We start from the raw sequence: 20,212 nt of genomic DNA, 5'->3' as shown, positions 1-20,212 counted from the left end.
TATATATCAAACATATTGGTGCTAGTTGTTTGTAAAAACAAGAACAAAAAGTCAAATTAGGACACATTTAAACGAGCAACAATAAAATATTAAAGTTAATAGAACTATTTACTCAAATAGAACCATGTTTTTAAGGTTCTTTGAGACACCTTTAGAGGTTCTTTGAAGAAATATTTAAGTAAATGGTTCTGTAAAGAACCCTGGTTTGAAAGGTTCTTTGTGGAACCAGAAATGGTGCCTTAAAGAACCATGTTTTTAAAGTTCTTTGAGACACCTTTAGAGGTTCTTTGAAGAAATCTTTAAGGAAATGGTTCTTTAAAGAACCCTGGTTTGAAAGGTTCTTTGTGGAACTAAACATGGTGCCTTGAAGAACCATGTTTTTAAGGTTCTTTGAGACACATTTATAGGTTATTTGAAAAACTCTTTAAGGAAATGGTTCTTTAAAGAACCCTGGTTTGAAAGGTTCTCCGTGGAACCAGAAATGGTGCCTTAAAGAACCATGTTTGTAAGGTTCTTTGAGACACCTTTATAGGGTCTTTGAAGAACTATTTAAGGAAATGGTTCTTTAAAGAACCCTGGTTTGAAAGGTTCTCACTTCCCCGTGGAACCAGAAATGGTGCCTTAAAGAACCATGTTTTTAAGGTTCTTTGTGGAACCAGAAATGGTGCCTTAAAGAACCATGTTTTAAAGGTTCTTTGAGACACCTTTATAGGGTCTTTGAAGAACTATTTAAGGAAATGGTTCTTTAAAGAACCCTGGTTTGAAAGGTTCTTTGTGGAACCAGAAATGGTTCTTCTACGGCACCACTCTCACAAGAACCATTTTCGGTTCCAGATGGCACCTTCATTTTTTCTGTGTGTTGAGCCACTGGGAGCGAAGAGGACGACAGGTCAGGTTGGTTGCTCAGGTGAAGCCACGCCCCCCTCCCGCTGCAGACAGACGGTTGCTCAGGTGAAGCCACGCCCCCCTCCCTCTGCAGACAGACGGTTGCTCAGGTGAAGCCACGCCCCCCTCCCTGCAGTCAGACAGACAGGCATGTGCGCGTGACACCCTCTCCACACATCCACACTGATAAAGAGCAGCAGGTGTCATGGACAACCGGCTTCTCCTGTGCGCGTTTAACAACTATATACATATATTCATTATCGTCCACCGGGAGGTGTGCTTGAGTTAACCGGGGAATGGAGCGACTGGACGAATGGCGCTTCAAGCCCAAGAACATGGAGCTGGAGGAGGATTTCTACTATGACTACGGAGCGGAGGAAATGACCGACGACCGGGACCCCGGTGAACTCGCCGCGGCTCTGGAACAAAAGGAGGAAGAGGTGCTGCTGGCGGCGCAGCTGGGGAACGCGTTGCTCCTGGAGAACCGGCAGCTGAAGGAGCGCAGCGACCAGCTGCACGACGAGTACGCAGACAGGCTGGAGGTAAAACAACAACTCATTCATCTGCTCTTCTTTTTTATTCATTTACAGTACAGGAATATTTTAAGGGAGTGAAATGTTTCCTGCATGGAAAAAAAGGAAGTGAAATTGTTTTAAAAAAATTCATTTATACGCTATTGAGCAACTTTATGAATAGAAGAAATCCAGTGTGGAAAAATAATGGGATTTATTGGGGTAAATTATACGGATTATAAGATTGTTTTTATTCATATACATACACTGTATATGGAATACTCCCAATTGACTGTTTCTTTAGTGTTAAATGTCCACATGACAACTTTAAACACTACATTTTGATTTATAGAGAGCGTCATTTGATCAAATAATGGAGAAAAAATTAATGTCAATCTATAGTTGAATATTTCTTTAGTGTTAAATGTCCAAATTCCAACTTTAAACTACATTTTGATTATAGAGAGCATCTTTTGATCAACTAATGAAGAAAAATACACATTAGTGGGTTGAGACCCAATAGTAACCGTATACTGTATGGTCTACAGCAGATTGTACATGATTAAATATATTCCAAAATCCACTGTAAAGCAATGCCAATCAGCAATGTATGTGAAATATTCCTATAGTTGACAGTTTCTTTAGTGGTAAATGTCCACATGACAACTTTAAACATAACATTTTGATTATAGAGAGCATCATTTGATCAAATAATGAAGAAAAATACACATTGGTGGGTTGAGACCCAATAGTAACCGTATACTGTGTGGTCGACAGCAGATTGTAAATGATTAAATATATTCCAAAATCCACTGTAAAGCAATGCCAATCAGCAATGTATGTGAAAAACTCCTATAGTTGACAGTTTCTTTGTTGTTGAAATGTCCAAATTACAACTTTAAACACTGCATTTTGATTATAGAGAGTGTTATTTGATTAAATAAAGAAGAAAAATACACATTGGTTGAGACCCAATAGTAGCCATATACTGTATGATCTACAGCAGATTGTACATGATTAAATGTATTCCAAATTCCACTGTAAATCAATGCTCATCTGTTGTATATCCATAGAAAACTAAATGTATAGCTGTCATGTAAACAGGAATGTTCCGTGTTAAATGGTTTCAAATTGTACTTTGAACACGTCGGTGCCTCCTGAGCTCTCATTGTTCTCTCTCTCTCTCTCTCTCTCTTTTGTTTTGTTCCACTGACAACAAAAGTATGTATAGCCTAGAGAAATGTCTTTACTCAAATGTGTTTTCTCAACCTGCTACTCGAAGGTGTGTAACACAAACACCACATGAGACATCAGCAGTTCGCTTCATGATACGAGCAGCGACCTGCAGACGAGTCCCCCAAACGGAATGAACATCTTCAGGAGAAACACAAATCTGACAGCGACGGAGTCGAGAGTCAGCGAGGTGGAAATGAAGTTTGCATTTGTGGTGAAGCTGCGCAGCATCACGCACACGAGTTGTGACGACGCACTGAATGATGACCTCATTGTTGAATGTTGATGATTCAGATGTTCGATCTTATCGGGCGTGGCCACGGCTTCAACCAGTGCAATAAAGACGTAGGGTTCATGCCTTGAAACTGATCGAATCTGCTGGAGAGATAATAAAAATAGTAATAATATATCCTGTATTGATCCCCGTGGGGAAATTCTTCTCTGCATTTGAGCCGTCTATAGTTATTAAATAGATTTACTTGCATGAACGACAAAGCGGCCTCGAACGATTATGTTCATGCATGACAATCTGCTGATTTGTCAATTAACAGATTTTCTATAAAATGGTGTTAAATTCCCAATTTCCTTCAGCTCAGGATATCCTTGTATTATTAGATAAGATATAAAAGAATAATGTCTGAAGATATTAATCAATCAACATTGTAAACTCATTTTATTTGACTTTTTCAATTTATTTTCAGCTTATTTTATATAGCCCGATATTACAGAGGGCTTTACAATCCGTACACATAGGACATCCCTGACCTTTGACCTCACGTAGGATCAGAAAAAACTCCAAAGAAATAGAAGAAAAACAAACTTTCACGAGGTAAAAAAGTGAAGAACCCCTCAGTAGAGCAACAGAGGAGGATCCCTCTCCAGGATGGACAGAACAATAGACGTCATGTGACCAGAATGAAGCGTTACATAAACACATTCAATGAGTATGACAGAGTGTATGAATAGTTCGTAGTGGGCATGGACCACGATCCAGACCTCCACCGTTCATGTAACATGGAGGTAGAGACTTATCAGGTGCCGGCCTGGTGGAATATATGAAAACAGATGTCTTTCATTCGGATTCCACCTGTCATACATTTCCCATGATCCTCCACAGCACACGTTGTCGGTCCCGTTTGCCGATTTAAGGATTATGTCAAATCTTTTTTTTCTTCCTCCCCCCCCCCCCCAGGAGCTGGAGCAGGGCAGGCATGCGCTGCGGCTGAAGCTGGAGGGCAGCCAGGCCCAGTGGGAGGGCCAGGTGTTGGACCTGGAGAGGGACGCGAGGGAGCTGAGCGCCCAGGTGGAGCGGCTCACCGCGGCCCTCGGCGAGGCCGAGAGGGGCCAGAGCCGAGCCCGGCTGGAGGACGGAGAGCTCACGCAGCGGCTCCGGGAGCAGCTCGACACGGTGAGTCCCACACACACACACACACACACACACACACACACCTGGATACGAAGCAGTGTGTATTTAAGCCTCCTGAGGGTTTTACAATCTGTACACATACGACATCCCTGACCTTTGACCTCACATCGGACAAGAAAAAAACTCCCAAGAAATAGAAGAAAAAAACTTTAACGGGGGAAAAAAAATGAAGAACCCTTCAAGAGAGAAACAGAGGAGGACCCCTCTCCAGGATGGACAGAAGCAATAGATGTCATGTGATTGTGTCTGAGATGACCCCCTCCCCCCCCCTCCCTCCCCGGTTGAAACCTGAGCTGTGGATCCGGAGCCCTTCGGCCCTCTTGAAGTCAAACCAGATAAGACGAGCCGTCACCCAATCCGCCTCGCACTGAAACTCGATGTTCTCCGCTAAGCGCTCGGGTATCAGTGCGACTCTGTAATCTGCGTCCGAGAGCGAAGGCCAAACTCTCTCAGGCTCGGGAAACGAGGCCCGGGAACAAATGCTGACTCCGCACAGGTGTTGATCAAAAAAATATTTAAAAAGGAGAGTTTTCATGTGAGCTAGTCGGCAGAGACGACGCTGTTGGCTGTAGGCAAATGTTGCGGAATGGAAACCATATGTAAACGAGAAGGGGAGTGAAGGTTTACGCCGTGATTTTTTTATTTTGATATCTGGGAAAGGAGGGAGGGAGGAAGAGGAGAACAGATCTGGAAGATGCATGTTTTTTAGTTTTTTTTTGGTGATCAAATCTTTTATTGGTTTTCGAGATATGCAAAGGAAAAGATAACAAATACAAATAAATATATTTATGTGTGTGTATGTATATATATATACAGGACTGTCTCAGAAAATTAGAATATTGTGATGAAGTTCTTTATTTTCTGTAATGCAATTAAAAAAACAAAAATGTCATGCATTCTGGATTCATTACAAATCAAGTGAAATATTGCAAGCCTTTTATTCTTTTAATATTGCTGATTATGGCTTACAGTTTAAGAAAACTCAAATATCCTATCTCTAAATATTAGAATATCATGAAAAAGTATACTAGTAGGGTATTAAACAAATCACTTGAATTGTCTAATTAACTCGAAACACCTGCAAGGGTTTCCTGAGCCTTGACAAACACTCAGCTGTTATAAATCTTTTTTTTTACTTGGTCTGAGGAAATATTAAAATTTTATGAGATAGGATTTTAGAGTTTTCTTAAGCTGTAAGCCATAATCAGCAATATTAAAAGAATAAAAGGCTTGCAATATTTCAGTTGATTTGTAATGAATCCAGAATGCATGACATTTTTGTTTTTTTAATTGCATTACAGAAAATAAAGAACTTTATCACAATATTCTAATTTTCTGAGACAGTCCTGTATGTGTGTGTATATATGTATGTGTATATATATATATGTATATATTTAAATAAATAAATACGGGTAGACAGAAACCTGCATATATATGGACATATTATTTGCATTAGGAGATGCATGTTTTGTTAATTGGACTATTTGTTTGAGCAAAGAATGCAGCTTATCTTTTGCATTTATATCGTTGTAAACTGAACGTTTTTTATAGTTTTTGAACAAAACAAGATAATTGAAGACTCGGGGAGGCATTTAGTGAATTGTGTGTCAGCCGATCTTCACTCTAGTTCTTAAGGTTATCAGATTAATCGCTTCTGAAAATAATCATCCATTTCTGCCCAACGTGAGAACAGTATAATGTGTTGACCCAGATCAAGTGTGTTATTATAGTGACATGCAATTAACTTGTGTGTGACGTAATGAACAAGATGGCGATCGGCATACAGACGAATCGTTATCGGCCGTGTGTGTTCCAACGTTTACAATCGGCGGCGTTCGATCTGCCAGGAGAATCAAACACGGTATTTTACTGCCTCTTATCAGTCGCCACGGAGGAGCTGATTGGCTCACACGGCTGGGCACCCTCGAGTGTTTTTCCAGACTGAGAAAATGTTGAATGTTTTTAATTGAATAGTCGCGGTGACGTGTTGCGTCACAAGCGACCGATTACTTTGTAGAGCGGTTCCTCGTGCGTTTTTTTTTTTATTGAACATCGTGTGCGCAAATTAAAAGTAAATCCAAAACAACAGTGTACGGCCCTCCCATGAGTCAAGGTCCATGGAATAAGGAACTCCGAAAGTCTTTTTCCACCACTCCTCTGAACCGCTTATTCAGGAAAACAAACTCTGCAGAAGTTCAGGAAAAAGTCTCTTTAGATATTTCTGCTATCTCAGTTTGTTTGGGCTGTTTGGGGAGGAAAGAGGGAAGTGGAGGAAATGTATTATCTGGCATCGGACGTGATTCACTGTGGACTCTGGTTGGTTGTAAAAAAAGACAGAAGAGAGAGCGAATGTGTCGAAGAAGAAGCTCCATGTCTGGCATGTGAAGGGTGCTGTTGTCTCTGCCGTGGTGAGTTGTGTCTGTGAGTGTTTGTTCAGATCACAATTACGACTGGAACGGGGGATTTGGATCCTTAATCTGTTGATTATTTACTCAATAAAAAAAGCAGAATATAGTGAAAGTGCACAATATATTTATATATATATATTTAAATTGATTTATTTCATTATAAATATGTGTTTATATATATTTATTTATCTAAATATATACATATATTTAAATATATATAATATATGTATATTGAAATAAATAAATAGATATATTTATATTAAAATAAATATATATATATATATGCCTTTTTCAAAGCTCAAAAATATTTTTTATGGTATGATCGAAGACTGAAAAATAATCGTCTGAGGTCTGCAGAGAGCTTAAAACACTAAATCCTAATTGTGTGTAACCAAAAGCAGGACAGCCATCTGGGAGGAGGAGGCCGTCCGTGTATCGCAACGCAGAAAACTGAGCGAGAAATAATTCTTTGTTTTCCAGCGAAGGCAAAGCAAAGAAAGTAAAATGTTTGTCTGTGACTCCTCACCCGGCTGCATTTGAGGAAGCGGCCGCATCAGCTGACCATGTTGACGTGTGCCAGTTAGTCACATGGCCCAGTGCTGACCGCTTAGTGACCGAGGAAAGTAGAAATAAGTTAAAATATCAGAGAATGTCGAGTGATAATGAAAACAGTAATTAGTTGCCGGCCAAATAAAAACCCAACGGTCACATGATCACCCGCCCTGGCCGTTGATCACCGCGTGTCGCTGGACGACTGTTGTGTGTCACTGAACTCTTGCTGTGAGATTTCAATTATTGTAAAAGGAGATGCCTGAGTCGAGGCGACCCCTGCGACCTCTACCAGCGTCACGCAGCCCACGCACACAAAAGAAGGGGGCGAGACGATAAACACTGAGGAGAGATAAGCATCTTTCATTTGCTCCTGTGATGTCGCTCCTCCTTGTATCCCATCATCCCAGGGGAGTGGGGGGGGGGGGGGAGGAGGGTGTCATCGAGGTCTCAACCGAATTGGAGCGTCCTCCTTCCACCTCCCGTTTCGGTGATTCTCGGTGGGTCGCTGCCACTTTTGTGGAGAAGGGGCCCCGTGTCGACGAGGCTGCGGTAATTACGACAAACTTTCATATTTAAAGCCCCCTCAACCCCCCCTCCCCCCCCTCACCCCCTCCGCATGATTTGTTATTGTCCATTAGGGCCGGCTTTAGTCTCTCACACACACACACACACACACACTCATGTTAGACTCACGCTTGCCTCACTTCCTCTGTACATTCTTACAAACACGTACACAAGAGCCCCCTCCCCTCCCCTCCCCCCCCACACTCCCGATGTCCAAGTTCACCCTCATTCGCCACATTGTTGTCTAACGTGGCGTGATGATGTCACAACCAAGACGCTCCATCTGCCGCGGAGGCCGCCGGCCTTTCATCTCGTATTGTGCGGCGCTGATGGGAGCCGACAGGCGCCCGCCAAACTGCTGAGTCAGGGGAACTGAGGGTCAACGACCGGGGGGGGGGGGGGGGGAGGAGAGTCAGTGTTCATCTTTTCATGTTTCCATGTCCTGTGTTTTGAGAGATACGGCTTTTTGAGAAAGTGTCTGATGATAAAACAAAAATCTTTATTTAACCCATAATATAAAACGAGGTTTTTTAATATTTGGAACTTTATTTCTGTTCTTTTGCTGGATGAGTGATCGCAGGAGTTGTGTTGTTGGTTTTTTGTGGTGGGTTTCCAGTTCTTTTAGTTCTAGACCTCCTGAAGGAAGGTAGAATTTGAGTTATCTGTTTTTACTTTTATTGGAAAGTTTGACTATAGGAGGCCTGGAAACGAGGCCTAACTTTACCATAAAAAAAAAAGTTTTCTTATTTTAAATCCTACTTTATTTTTTATTGAAGTTTGATAGCTGGCATGTTGCCTCATGCAATTAGTTAATTGGCCTGACACCATTTGAGACTTCACTTCACCCAAACTGTGAATACTGTAACCATGAGTTCTACTGGAGGCAACACAACACAACACAACATTCATTTTTTGTGCTGCATTTCCTCCAGCCCCCCAAAAAAACAGACAAAACACATGTTCAATGTTAGCCACCCGATCCCCCACCTTTCAGCCGGGTATCATCTTGTGCTTCTCCTCATCTGGGTGCAGATTACAGGATTTATTCTTGCTATATATTTCTCCATTTTTGGATACAAGAATGTGGCCTCAATACTCTTTTTAAAGTTCACCCCTCCGGGCGAGCTTTGTTTTGGAGTTTTGTGTGTGCGATTCCACCTTTTTTCTGTTCTGCACAAAGAAAGCAAATTCAAAAGCCACGCAGCTTCTCTTTCACTCCGTTTCTGAACCCCGTGTCGTATGTTTTTTGATTGCGTAGGCGATGGAGGTGGAGAGAGCCATGTCCGGTGAGCTGCAGGCGCTGAAACGGGAGCTCCGACAGAAGGGAAGCCACAACAGGCCGCAGGACGAGGAGCTGATTAGTGCCATGAGGGAGCAGGTAGCGACTGTACATGTACCTCTACACGCTGACGCCCAGAAGCTAATCCTAAATGTCAAACGAGGATGTCAAATGATCTGAGAATTTAAAGTTTGGAGCGCCATCGTGTTTTTGTCGATTTCCTGTCCACGGTGTTGATTGTTTTGTCAGCTGGTGCATGTTCATGTGTCGAGTGTCACTCGGAGAGGAACATTTTCGTGTGTGTTATCCAATACGCGAAGAACGTAATGCAGGATACACGAGACGAAAGCTCAAAGAAAAACATGAACGCATGAAGGAGTAAGAAGAACAACTCAATGCAACAGAACTGAGGCGTTTTATTTCTACTTCCTGCCGTGGTTTTTCATATGGATTAAAAAAATGTGCCAAAACTTTGACAAATGTGTTCAAAAGAGACAATATATATATATATACATACACATATATATATATACGTGTGTGTATGTATGTATATGTATACATATGTGTATATATATATATATTGTGTGTATATATAAATATATAGATCTATGTAGATATGTGTTTTTGTATATATATTAGTGCTGTGAAAAATAACGCGTTAATCCAATTACAGGTTTAACTAGTTGTTTTTTTTAAACGCATTTAACGCATGCGCAGAATAAGCTTCCAATCCGTCTGTTGTTGGTCGTCGGGACGAAAAAAAAGTCACTTGCAAAATGAGCTTCCAATACACCACTTCAATCTGAACTCTGTCCGCTCTCATGCAGACGGTCTGTTCATCGGTAATGATCCTTCCGCAGGGCCACCTTTAGATTGTATCATGGTGGAGTTAATGGTTGACAAACAAGAGAAAAATGCTCTGTTTAACCCTCCTATTACCTTTACATTTACTAACATATTTTACCCTCGGGGTCAATTTGACCCCAGCAATTAAAACCTCCAGAAAATTATTAGAATTAATATTGTTTCCCAAGTTTAAGTGTGAGGTACTTTATGTTTGTTTGTTGACTACCTAAATAGCCCTTTAAATAAATAAAAAAGTTGATATTTCTGATATGTTTGACACAGTGAAAAACAGCCTGGGGTCAAATTGACCCCAAAGAACACCGACATTAAACATTGAATGGGGTCAAATTGACCCGAAAGGTAACAGGAGGGTTAAACATTCTGTTTAGGATGAAGATGTATTAATGTTCCATATGGAAGAAAACTGCTGAGTTGCAGCACCATTGTATAGAAGAATGTATAAATGTATATATCCGTCTTTTGTCATAAATCTCTATGTTCTCACAAAATATACCGAGAATATCGGTAATATGTGATTAATCATGATTAATCCACAAAAACCTGTGATTAACCCGATTAAAAATTTTAATCGTTTCACAGCCCTAATATATATATGTGTGTGTATATATATATATATACCTGGTGGTGGAAGAGGCCAGCTGTCTCCTAATAAACTCCGTCAGGGAGATTCTGGTTATGCATAATTCAACCCAAAAAAAAGAGAGAAACAAAAGAGCATTCCCACAACAAGCAATGCTTTAGTTTTTTTAAGGAAAAGTCAAGTAAAAAAATTCCAAATATTCTGGGTCCCTCTCAAAACAAACATCAACGTTGGTTGATATGAATTTCCTTTCCGAGAAGAAATTGTAAAAAAAAAAAAAATTTAAATCACATTTTTGGTGTGCGTGTGTTTTCAGGTGCTGCGTCTCACGCAGAAGGAGCAGGTGATCGAGGAGCGTTTGGAGAGTGTGTGTCTGGAAAACACGGAGCTGAGGGCCAGTTTGGCCTCTTTACACACACGCCTGGCTCTGCACGACCAACTGGTCCAGCGGCACAGCCAACAGGTACACCAGACAACACAAGTGCGGTGGAGTGTGTGAATGAAAAGGCCCTTCAACAACAACAAAAGGCGGTTTTCCACTCCCTGGCAGCCCGGGTTTCGGTGGGATTGTGGCGAGCGTTGCGAAACAATCGCCTCGTCCTGGTTATTGTAAACCAAAACCTCGTCACTCGCGAATCTGGATTCCTCGCCAGTTGATTTAGTTTCACGTTGGGCTGCAGGCTGGAATCTGGTACGTCAGGATTTCTCTCTCGCTAAAAAGATTTCATGGAAGCTTTAAAAAAAAAAAGAGGAAAAAAACCACATGTCTTCGGATAAGAGGATAAATCAAACTTTTATTTCGGACTCGAGGTCCAGTTAGTACGAAATATTAAAATAGAATAAAAATCATACAACATCACAAGTAAAACACTAGTATGTTTAAGTTCTTATATTAATTTCTCTGTTCATCGACGTAACGGTAAGATTCATAATGTCTTATCTTCAGTATCTTCAGCTTTTATAGTGCGTTGTAGTTGTTTCATTACATTTAATTTAACTGATGCTTTTATTCATACACTGTAGACACAGCTATGGGGAGCGACTTGATCAATTTTTTAAATTCTTTTATTAAACCTTTATTAACCAGGTGATTAAAAACCTCTTTTTCGATGGTGAACTGGACAAGACGGGCAACGACATATGAAACGCATAGTTACAAACAAAAAAACACAGAACAAGACGAGTTAAAAGAAACTAAAAGTTAAGCGACGATGACATAACCCGAGTTAATTTAAGAAACATTCACATGTTTGGAAACCTGCCTCTATTTCTTTCATTTGATATTTAAAAGCAGAAAGTGGTATCAAGGGTACATCAACTAGCCGTGAGCCGGGAATCGAACCGGCAACCCTCTGATTTTGAAAGACGGACCTGCTAACCACGACATGGTTGACACAGTCGGTTTTGTCTCTTTTCGAAGTTGTGTGTGTGTGTGTGTGTGTGTGTGTGTGTTTGTTTACACGACTCCCTTGTTGTCTTTCAGCTGGCCGGCGCGCTGCAGGAGGCGGAGGTGGCGCGGGGGCGCTGCCAGCAGCTGCAGGCCCAGGTGGAGGAGCTCCAGGAGGAGGCGTCCCTGCAGGAGGGCAGGAGCCGCGGAGACGCCTCCCTGCTGTCGGAGCTGGAGAGCAGCCTGGAGACGGCGGGGCTCGGGGTCGACAGAGAAGAGGTACGGAGAGTCATTTTCACACATGAAAGTGTATTTACAGGTCATTGGAAATGTTTTTATGTTGATTTTCCAGGTCATGGAAATGACGCAAGACTATATCTGAGGTATTGCGGCCAGTGCTCTGCTGGAGTCCCGCCAACATTCAGTCGCGTGTTTTGAGGGGAAATTGTTTTCCTGTGATGCCCGGAAACGAGAATATTAAAGGATGTGTTCACGGAAATATTTGAACAGTGACATAACAGAACGTGATGTACTGTAGTATGTTTCCTGTTTGTCATCGCCTCAGGATATCTTTGTTGACATCAGTATCATCAAGTGATGTATAAATATGACTCATGGAAGGTAAATAAGGTGATGAGGTAACGCTCGCACCTCCCAGTGTGTAAATAATTGACGTCACTCAAGAAACAAAGCTGACGTGTTTTGCATGGTTGTTTAGATTTTTTTTTTTGCTTCCTTATTTAAATGTCCTTAAAAAAAGTTACATTTATTTATTATTTATTTGTATACATTTTTATAAATTTACATTAAAAGAATGTACATTTAAATTTAAAAAATTATTATTTATTTTTATTTTAAAAAACGAAATTAATTTTTTTATTTTGTTTCATTAAAAAAAAAAATTTGTTTTGTTTAATGCATTCTTACTTTTGAAGGTTGTATTTCTGTAAAAATACCTAAATAAAATATCAAGTATAATTTTTTTTAAAAAGAAGCATCAAGCTGAATGGAAAAGAGAGAGAAATGTCATATTTATGACCCAGTTTGTTGTCTGTAAGGCTTATTAGACACACAGCAGCAGCCTCTTATGACACATGCGTAAGAGTCAACACTTCCATTGTAGAGACAGTTCATCGTCGGGTTTTCACGCTCTTAAAGTCCCAATGAACACAAAACAACGTGCCTCCTCTCCCGTTCCACTCAGATTACACACGAGATGGGCTCCATCCTTCAGTTACTGCTCCCGCTGACCCAGAAACCGAACGGCTCGGGGAGGTCGGAGGTCGTCGCGGATCAACGGGAAGACCTGCAGGCGATGCTGAGTCAGCTGAAGGGAGCGGCCCGAAGCCTGGCGCTGACGTCCAGCCCTCAGGTGAGCACACGAGCCAGTGGAGCGGGAGAGGAAATGCAAAACAAAAGGCAGTCCTTGTTCTTTGAAATTAAAGTGTGACCGGGTTCGTGCGGTCATGGAAAACATGGAAAAGTTATGGAATTTTAAAAATGGTTATTTCTAGGCCTGGAAAAGTCGTTTACATTTTTTTAATCCCAAAGTTTTTGGAAAATTAATGACAAATTGTTATATTCATATGTTCAATTATGCAGTTTGATTAAAAGAATAAACATTAATATCAATATGTATTCTTTTAATCAAACTATTCTCCCATTAATTTGTGTCATTTAAGGTTATACTCATGTAGACACGGAGATTTCACAAAATCTCATGGAAGTTATGGTTTAATGTGAAAGAAAAGTCCTGGAAGCCCATTGGTCAACATGTGTATGAACCCTGAAGGTGGTTTTAATATCTCCTCTTCATCACGTATGAATGTAAAACTCCCAAATATAAATCCTGTACAACATGTGTGTGATTCTGAGGTTCAGGAAGACTTCTAGATGAGCTTATTATGCACATGTCTTTTTTTTCAATGCTAAAATTTAGGTTTTTATGACTCAGAAAATGATAACTGCCTTGAAAGTGGAATAACTTCCCCACTTCTGTTATTAGAGGTCAAAACATGTAGACATTACCTCCTTATATACACTTATATACGCTTCTCTGGCCCCCTAGTGGCTGTTAGAAGCACTGCAGTGTCTGAACCAATGCTGAGGAAGAGTGTCTTTTTTTTACAGTTTTTGCCTATTGCTTACACACATTTTGCTAAATTTGGCTCATTGTGTCAAAACTCTACACACAAGCAAAGAAGACACCACACTGGGAAATAAACCATTCACATCTATGTCAAATTGAAACTCTGCTATCAAAACCTAACAATCCTTTGTCAAAATGTCACTCTGATGACAAAATGATGCCCACTTGCATCATATGAATACACTTTCAGATCAGCAGCAACACACTAGTCTACTTTATATAAAAAAACTGCAATCTTTTGTTTTCAATGTTTTTATTCAGTTCCATAGAGGGCATATTTTCACAACAACCAAAAAAATGAAATACTGAATTCAAAATCATTACATTAGTATATTTTACAGTACAGTACATTTAGTTAAATCAAAAATAAAACAAACAATACACGACTATAAACACAGAAAAACACAATTGTGCGCAAGTGGGCTTATGGATCCTGCCGTCTGTTGGGGTCTGGCCACAGGATCTCATCAACATCACAAGCAATGTCTTCTCTCGCTTAGCATCGGGGGAAATATCCCCTTGTGTGGCGAATCCATCCCTGGATTGACCTCACCTCGATGTCTCCGCAGGCCTGTTCCATTGCCTGCAGAAGAGGCATACGGGCATGTGGTTGGCGGTCATATACGCGCCATCTCCAAACGGAAAATAATTCCTCTATAGGATTTAGAAATGGCGAGTAAGGGGGCAAGTACAGAACTTCAAATTGATCATGGTTGGTGAACCAGTTCTGGACCAGAGCGGCCCGATGGAAACTAACATTATCCCAGACAACAACAAACCTGGGCTGCTCTGGTCCATCCTACAACTGCATCATGAAGTGCATCTATAAATCTGATGATGTGTTGCGCATTGTAGGGACCCCGTTTGGCATGATGGTGCAGTCGCCCTCGAAGACTCATGGCAGCACACGATGTGATGTTTCCCCCGCGCTGCCCCGGGATGTGCAAAATTGCCCTTTGGCCAATTATATTTGGTCCCCGTTGTCTGTTTTTGCTCAGGTTGAATCCAGCCTCGTCAATGTAAATACATTCATGCGGCTGGGCAGCTCCATCCATGTCCAAGATTCTCTGTAACAAAATTTGTTGTAGCTGGCTGATTGGTGTTCAGTTTTGTAAGTAAGTGTTTTCAGGTGTGTGTCTATGTCTTTTCAATTCACCAATGTGTGTTGTATTTTGAATAGAGGTGTTTCCCCAATGGTACCCTGAGATTTCATTTTTGAACTAAGTGTCTTATGTATGAAATAGTGTGGAGTGTCTAGGAGCAAGTGTGTTGCAGAAAGGAGCAAGTGTGTAACAGAATTGCAACTAAAGTGCAAAGCAGCGCTTTTGTTTAAGGTATGGTTACACTTTGTTTAAGGTATAGTAACAACAACTTCAAGTTATGTTCCTTTGGTTTAAGCATGTGTCTATAGTGTTCAAGCAACGGACAAAAACTGTAATGCACATGGATGACAATGAATTGTTGCAATTAATGGATCAAATATATTCTTTGCGCAGCCTCTATTTGCATCTAATGCCACTACAATTGTCCAGTTGTGTCTCCTGACGTTCAGGCAACAGGTGTTTCACCAGTGTAACTAAATAAATCCCCCCCCCCCCCATCGGAGCACCGAGCAGAGCGGGACCAAAGCAACAAAAGCATCCTTTTTTGGGGTGTAAATCTCTGTGAAATGCACACCTGATCTTTCCGGTAATGTCTCTCTCTCTCTCTCTCTCTCTCTCTCCCAGGAGCTGAATCAAGCTTTTGTTGGCGGGCCGGCCGATCAGTGTGGGAATCCGAGCGCGGCCCAGGAGCTGAGAGATCAGGTAACCCGCCGGTGGACGAACACGCCTGTCGAGGCAGCGGCGGCGCACTTAGCGGGCCCATTATTTTAGGATCGGATTGCGTCATTTTAGACCTTGTTTCTATCACTGTAACCATTGTGGACCCACAGTGACCTTTTTAGATCGTTTTTTACTAAAGTTATATTTTCAAGTGGGATTTACCTCCTCACTAGTTTCAACTGGCAGAGATGCAATAATATATATGTATATATATATATGTATATTTCACACAGTTAATGTCCGGCTCCTCTAGAACGTCCAGCTGCAGCAGGAAAACACGGCGCTGAAACAGAAGCTGCAGGACGTGCAGGAACAGGAAGTCCAACGGGCCATCAGAGTCCGAGATGAAGCCATAGCCAAGTGAGAAGTTCTTCTTCTTCTTCTCACTCTTCTTCTTCTTCTTCTTCTTCTTCGTTTCAATTCTTCTCACTCTTTTTCTTCTTCGTTTCAATTCTTCTTCTAGTTGTTCTTCTTTTTCATTCTTCTTCTTCCTTCATTTTTCTTTTTCTTCTTCCTTCATTCTTCTTCTAGTTGTTCTTCTTTTTCATTCTTCTTCTTCCTTCATTCTTCTTTTTCATTCTTCTTTTCCTTCTTCCTTCATTCTTCTTCTAGTTGTTCTTCTTTTCCATTCATGTTCTTTTTCACTCTTCTCACTCTTTTTCTTCTTCGTTTCCATTCTTCTTCTTCCTTCATTCTTATTTTTCTTTTCCTTCTTCCTTCATTCTTCTTCTAGTTGTTCTTCTTTTCCATTCATGTTCTTTTTCATTCTTTTTCTTTTTCATTCTTCTTCTTCTTCAGTCACAAATAATAAAAGTTTATGACAAACGGTTCACTAATTATTTGTATGTATCAATAAATCACAGCATCCTTTGTTCTCAAACTCTGATGATTCTGATTTTCAAGATAATCTGATTTGGAGAGGACTCTGAACACCGTTTGCAAAACAAAACAGACACGGTTCATAGTTTTATTGTAGAAAGCTTGTTCTTGCAGCCTTAGTTCTGAGTTTGAATGCATTCTTGTCCATAAAAAGGTTTCATTCTTTCTTGGTAGGAAAAACCTGATGGAGGTTGAGTTGTTGAAGAGTAAAAATGACATGATGTCGCTCAACAACCTGTTATTAGAAGCCATCCAGCGTAAACTGGAGCTGTCGCAGGAACTGGAGGACTGGCAGGTGAGATATTCATTCTCTCTCTCCCCCCCCCCATCCCCCATCCCATCCCATTCAGCATCCTGAAGCATCTCATGCTGTCTCTTTGTACTAAAACTGCCTTGGAATCTGTAAGCATATACCCTGCTTAATGGAAAAAAACATGAATAATGATATTAATAGTCAAGGTCTGCTTCAAACTAAAGTTTTTCGTGATGATAATTTTTGAAGAAAAATCAAACAAACTATAAATCAGACAATCATATTGCATTTGATTGTTCTTTCATTGTGGTTACTTATTTTTTTTTTTTTAACTATTAACAATTATAACTTATTTCTGTTTTTTTATCATTCATAATCCATACATATATTATTATATATATTGTGTACCTACCTAGTACAGGCAATACAGATAGGATTCACACAATAAAGAACACCAACAAAATGCTATTAAATTATCAGAATTATTAGAGGAAATTATGGGGTCATTGTTTGCCTCTCCTAGTGATATCAGGGGCAACATAATATTTCTTAGGGGCAGTTTTGCCCTTTGACCTTGTGTATTTCCGACGCTGCCTGTCACACATATAGTGAGTTTGAATGATACATTACATTATATAACATTTAGCTTTTATCCAAAGAGACTTACAATCATGTCACATTCATACACTGTAGAAACAGCTACAGGGAGCAACTCGGGGTTAAGTGTCTTGCTCAAGGACACATCGACTAGGGCGGGGATTGAACCACCAACCCCGATTGAAAGACGGACCTGCTACCCACTGACACGCACGGGTGGTGTCGACGGTGTCGCCGCGCCTCGGACATCCCGAGCTGATTTCCTCTCTCCCTCGCCACCTTTCCTCAGGACGACATCCAGATCATCATCAACCAGCAGCTCAGGTCCCAGCAGCAGCAGACGGAGCATCGTCCTCAGAGGAAGTCCCCCTCCAACGGCATGTCCTTCTTCCGCAAGCCCAGCAGGACGGCCTCCACCTGGACACGCCAGGCCTCCTCCGCCTCCACCATCTCCATCAGCTCCACCAACTGGAGTTCAGACGCCAATCAGGGCAAAACTCAATCCCCCTGGAGGGACTGGTTACGACGGGGGAAAGGGGCAAACAATGGACAGTGAGTGCGATACCCACCTCCCTGAGTCAAGGATGTACCAGAAGGATGGGGTCAGAGGTCACGAGTGCAGCTTCCAGGACATCATGTGTGGTGAAAAGAAGCCATAAAGACACAAGTGAAGAACCACGGAGCCGCTGCGGACAAAGACTTGGCAAAATTGTCACTTATTAACTGAGAGACTGAGCCTTCCTAGAATATGAACACATTTTTTTTTCTCCAGAAAATTTCATGAGACTGTTTGATTGAGACGATAAATACTGTGCCTTATTTTGTAGATCTGTGGATGTCTTTCATGTCTGAGACTTTATGTGGTAGGTGCAGTTCAATGAAGAGTATTTTGTTCAGATTATTTCATGATCAAAGAGTGAGAGAGAGAAGTACCGCAAGATTACACAATACACTTGTAATTATGATGAATTGTGACTTTGCATACCAAGTTTGATGTGAGAAGTTTCATGTTTTACTGTCAGCTTTGCTTAAAAGCTAAATATGTCTATAAGAAACCCTGTATGTCTTTGAAATGGGCGTTTTTTTTGTTTTTTGGACAATTATTTTTGTTTCAGTTAACTGATGACTTGGTATGGTATGGATGTGTGTATAGCAGACACGTGTATGTATTGTGACTCAGTGTTCAATATTAAAGCTGCTCAGTACAAGCTGGGTTGTTCCCTAAACTGTCCGAATGACCACATCTGGAGTCATTTTATACCAAGAATCATGTGAAATTCTTAAATTAGAAAACTAAAGTTCAGAATTATGGAGAAGTAGTTATATCAGTCTTTTTTTTGTTGCTTTGTCCTACTTTGCCTCATTAGATAATTTGATCAAGAAAACCAAATAATAGATTATTATCTTTATTTAAAAGGGACCATGTACAGTTAACACATGTCCCCATTTGATGCTCTGTACCAGAGTGTAGCTTCAGCTAATTTGCATCTGTAGTCCCTTGACAGACCTTACAGCATAAAACAATAACAAATAGGACAGTTTAAATACACACAAGGCAAAGTTATAGTACAGCATTTTAAATTTAAGAACATACTTTTAAAAAGTAAGTATTAAAAACCATTGAATGAAAAATGTCTTCAATAAAAAAAATATTACAATATAAATAGGGACTTTACAATATGAAAATGCAGCACTGGCCCCAGGATGACCATGCGCTGAGATTGTTTGTTTGATAAATACACACATTTAAAACAAGTCGAAATAACTTACTGGAGAGACGGCCTTATGTGAGGTATCGGAAGTGGAAAGATGGAATTGGATGAATTTGAAAGAAGTGACAAGAAGAAAAAAATATACCATTTAAAGTTACAGTAACGAGAGTGAGAATGAAAGAGAAAGTTATTTGTATAGGGAATTAAAAGGTCAGACATACAGGACTGTCTCAGAAAATTAGAATATTGTGATAAAGTTCTTTATTTTCTGTAATGCAATTTAAAAAACAAAAATGTCATGCATTCTGGATTCATTACAAATCAACTGAAATATTGCAAGCCTTTTATTCTTTTAATATTGCTGATTATGGCTTACAGCTTAAGAAAACTCTAAAATCCTATCATAAATATTAGAATATTTCCTCAAACCAAGTAACTAAAAGGGTATTTATAACAGCTGAATTGTCTAATTAACTCAAACACCTGCAAGGGTTTCTGAGTTAATTAGACAATTCAGCTGTTATAAATCTTTTTTTATACCTTGGTCTGAGGAAATATTAAAATTTTATGAGATAGGATATTTGAGTTTTCTTAAGCTGTAAGCCATAATCAGCAATAAATAAAAGGCTTGCAATATTTCAGTTGATTTGTAATGAATCCAGAATGCATGACATTTTTGTTTTTTTAATTGCATTACAGAAAATAAAGAACTTCATCACAATATTCTAATTTTCTGAGACAGTCCTGTATATGTAGTGTATTCAGACATTATACAAATACAAATACAAATTAAAATAATCAGAATAAATCAAAAGTGTCATTAATTAAATAAAAAGGGAATATAAGTCAAACATGTACCTAAAGCTGCAGATCTGATCCATTTGTGTGGATATATAATATATATGCATGCATTATTTATTTATTTATTTAAAAGATTTTCTCCAAATACAGTCTCAAACTACAGCTTCATACACACCATAGAGGGAGGTACAGTAGAGGGAGGTACAGTATGTTACTGCCCTCTGCTGACGGTCAGCACACATCAAAAATAAATCCGAGATGAAATGATGAATGGTCCTCACACAGTCTCATAATATCGAGAAAAC

General features: G+C 40.1%; 1 protein-coding gene across 1 annotated transcript; it reads left to right on the top strand.

Annotated features, from left to right (window-relative positions):
- Nucleotides 1-1,065: 1,065 nt before the first annotated feature.
- si:ch211-235m3.5 (BICD family-like cargo adapter 1) lies at nt 1,066-18,625 on the top strand. Its single transcript, XM_056441575.1, has 10 exons — nt 1,066-1,427; nt 3,823-4,038; nt 8,839-8,958; nt 10,623-10,769; nt 11,790-11,972; nt 12,898-13,065; nt 15,570-15,647; nt 15,919-16,025; nt 16,719-16,839; nt 17,684-18,625. The coding sequence occupies exons 1-10, from the start codon at nt 1,182-1,184 to the stop codon at nt 17,948-17,950; spliced, it is 1,653 nt and encodes a 550-aa protein (XP_056297550.1). The 5' UTR covers nt 1,066-1,181; the 3' UTR covers nt 17,951-18,625.
- The last annotated feature ends 1,587 nt before the right edge of the window (nt 18,626-20,212 follow it).

Source organism: Pseudoliparis swirei, chromosome 20 (genome assembly GCF_029220125.1).
Source record: "Pseudoliparis swirei isolate HS2019 ecotype Mariana Trench chromosome 20, NWPU_hadal_v1, whole genome shotgun sequence".
Classification (NCBI taxonomy): Eukaryota; Metazoa; Chordata; class Actinopteri; order Perciformes; family Liparidae; genus Pseudoliparis; species Pseudoliparis swirei.
This window is presented reverse-complemented; position numbering and strand designations above follow the sequence as displayed.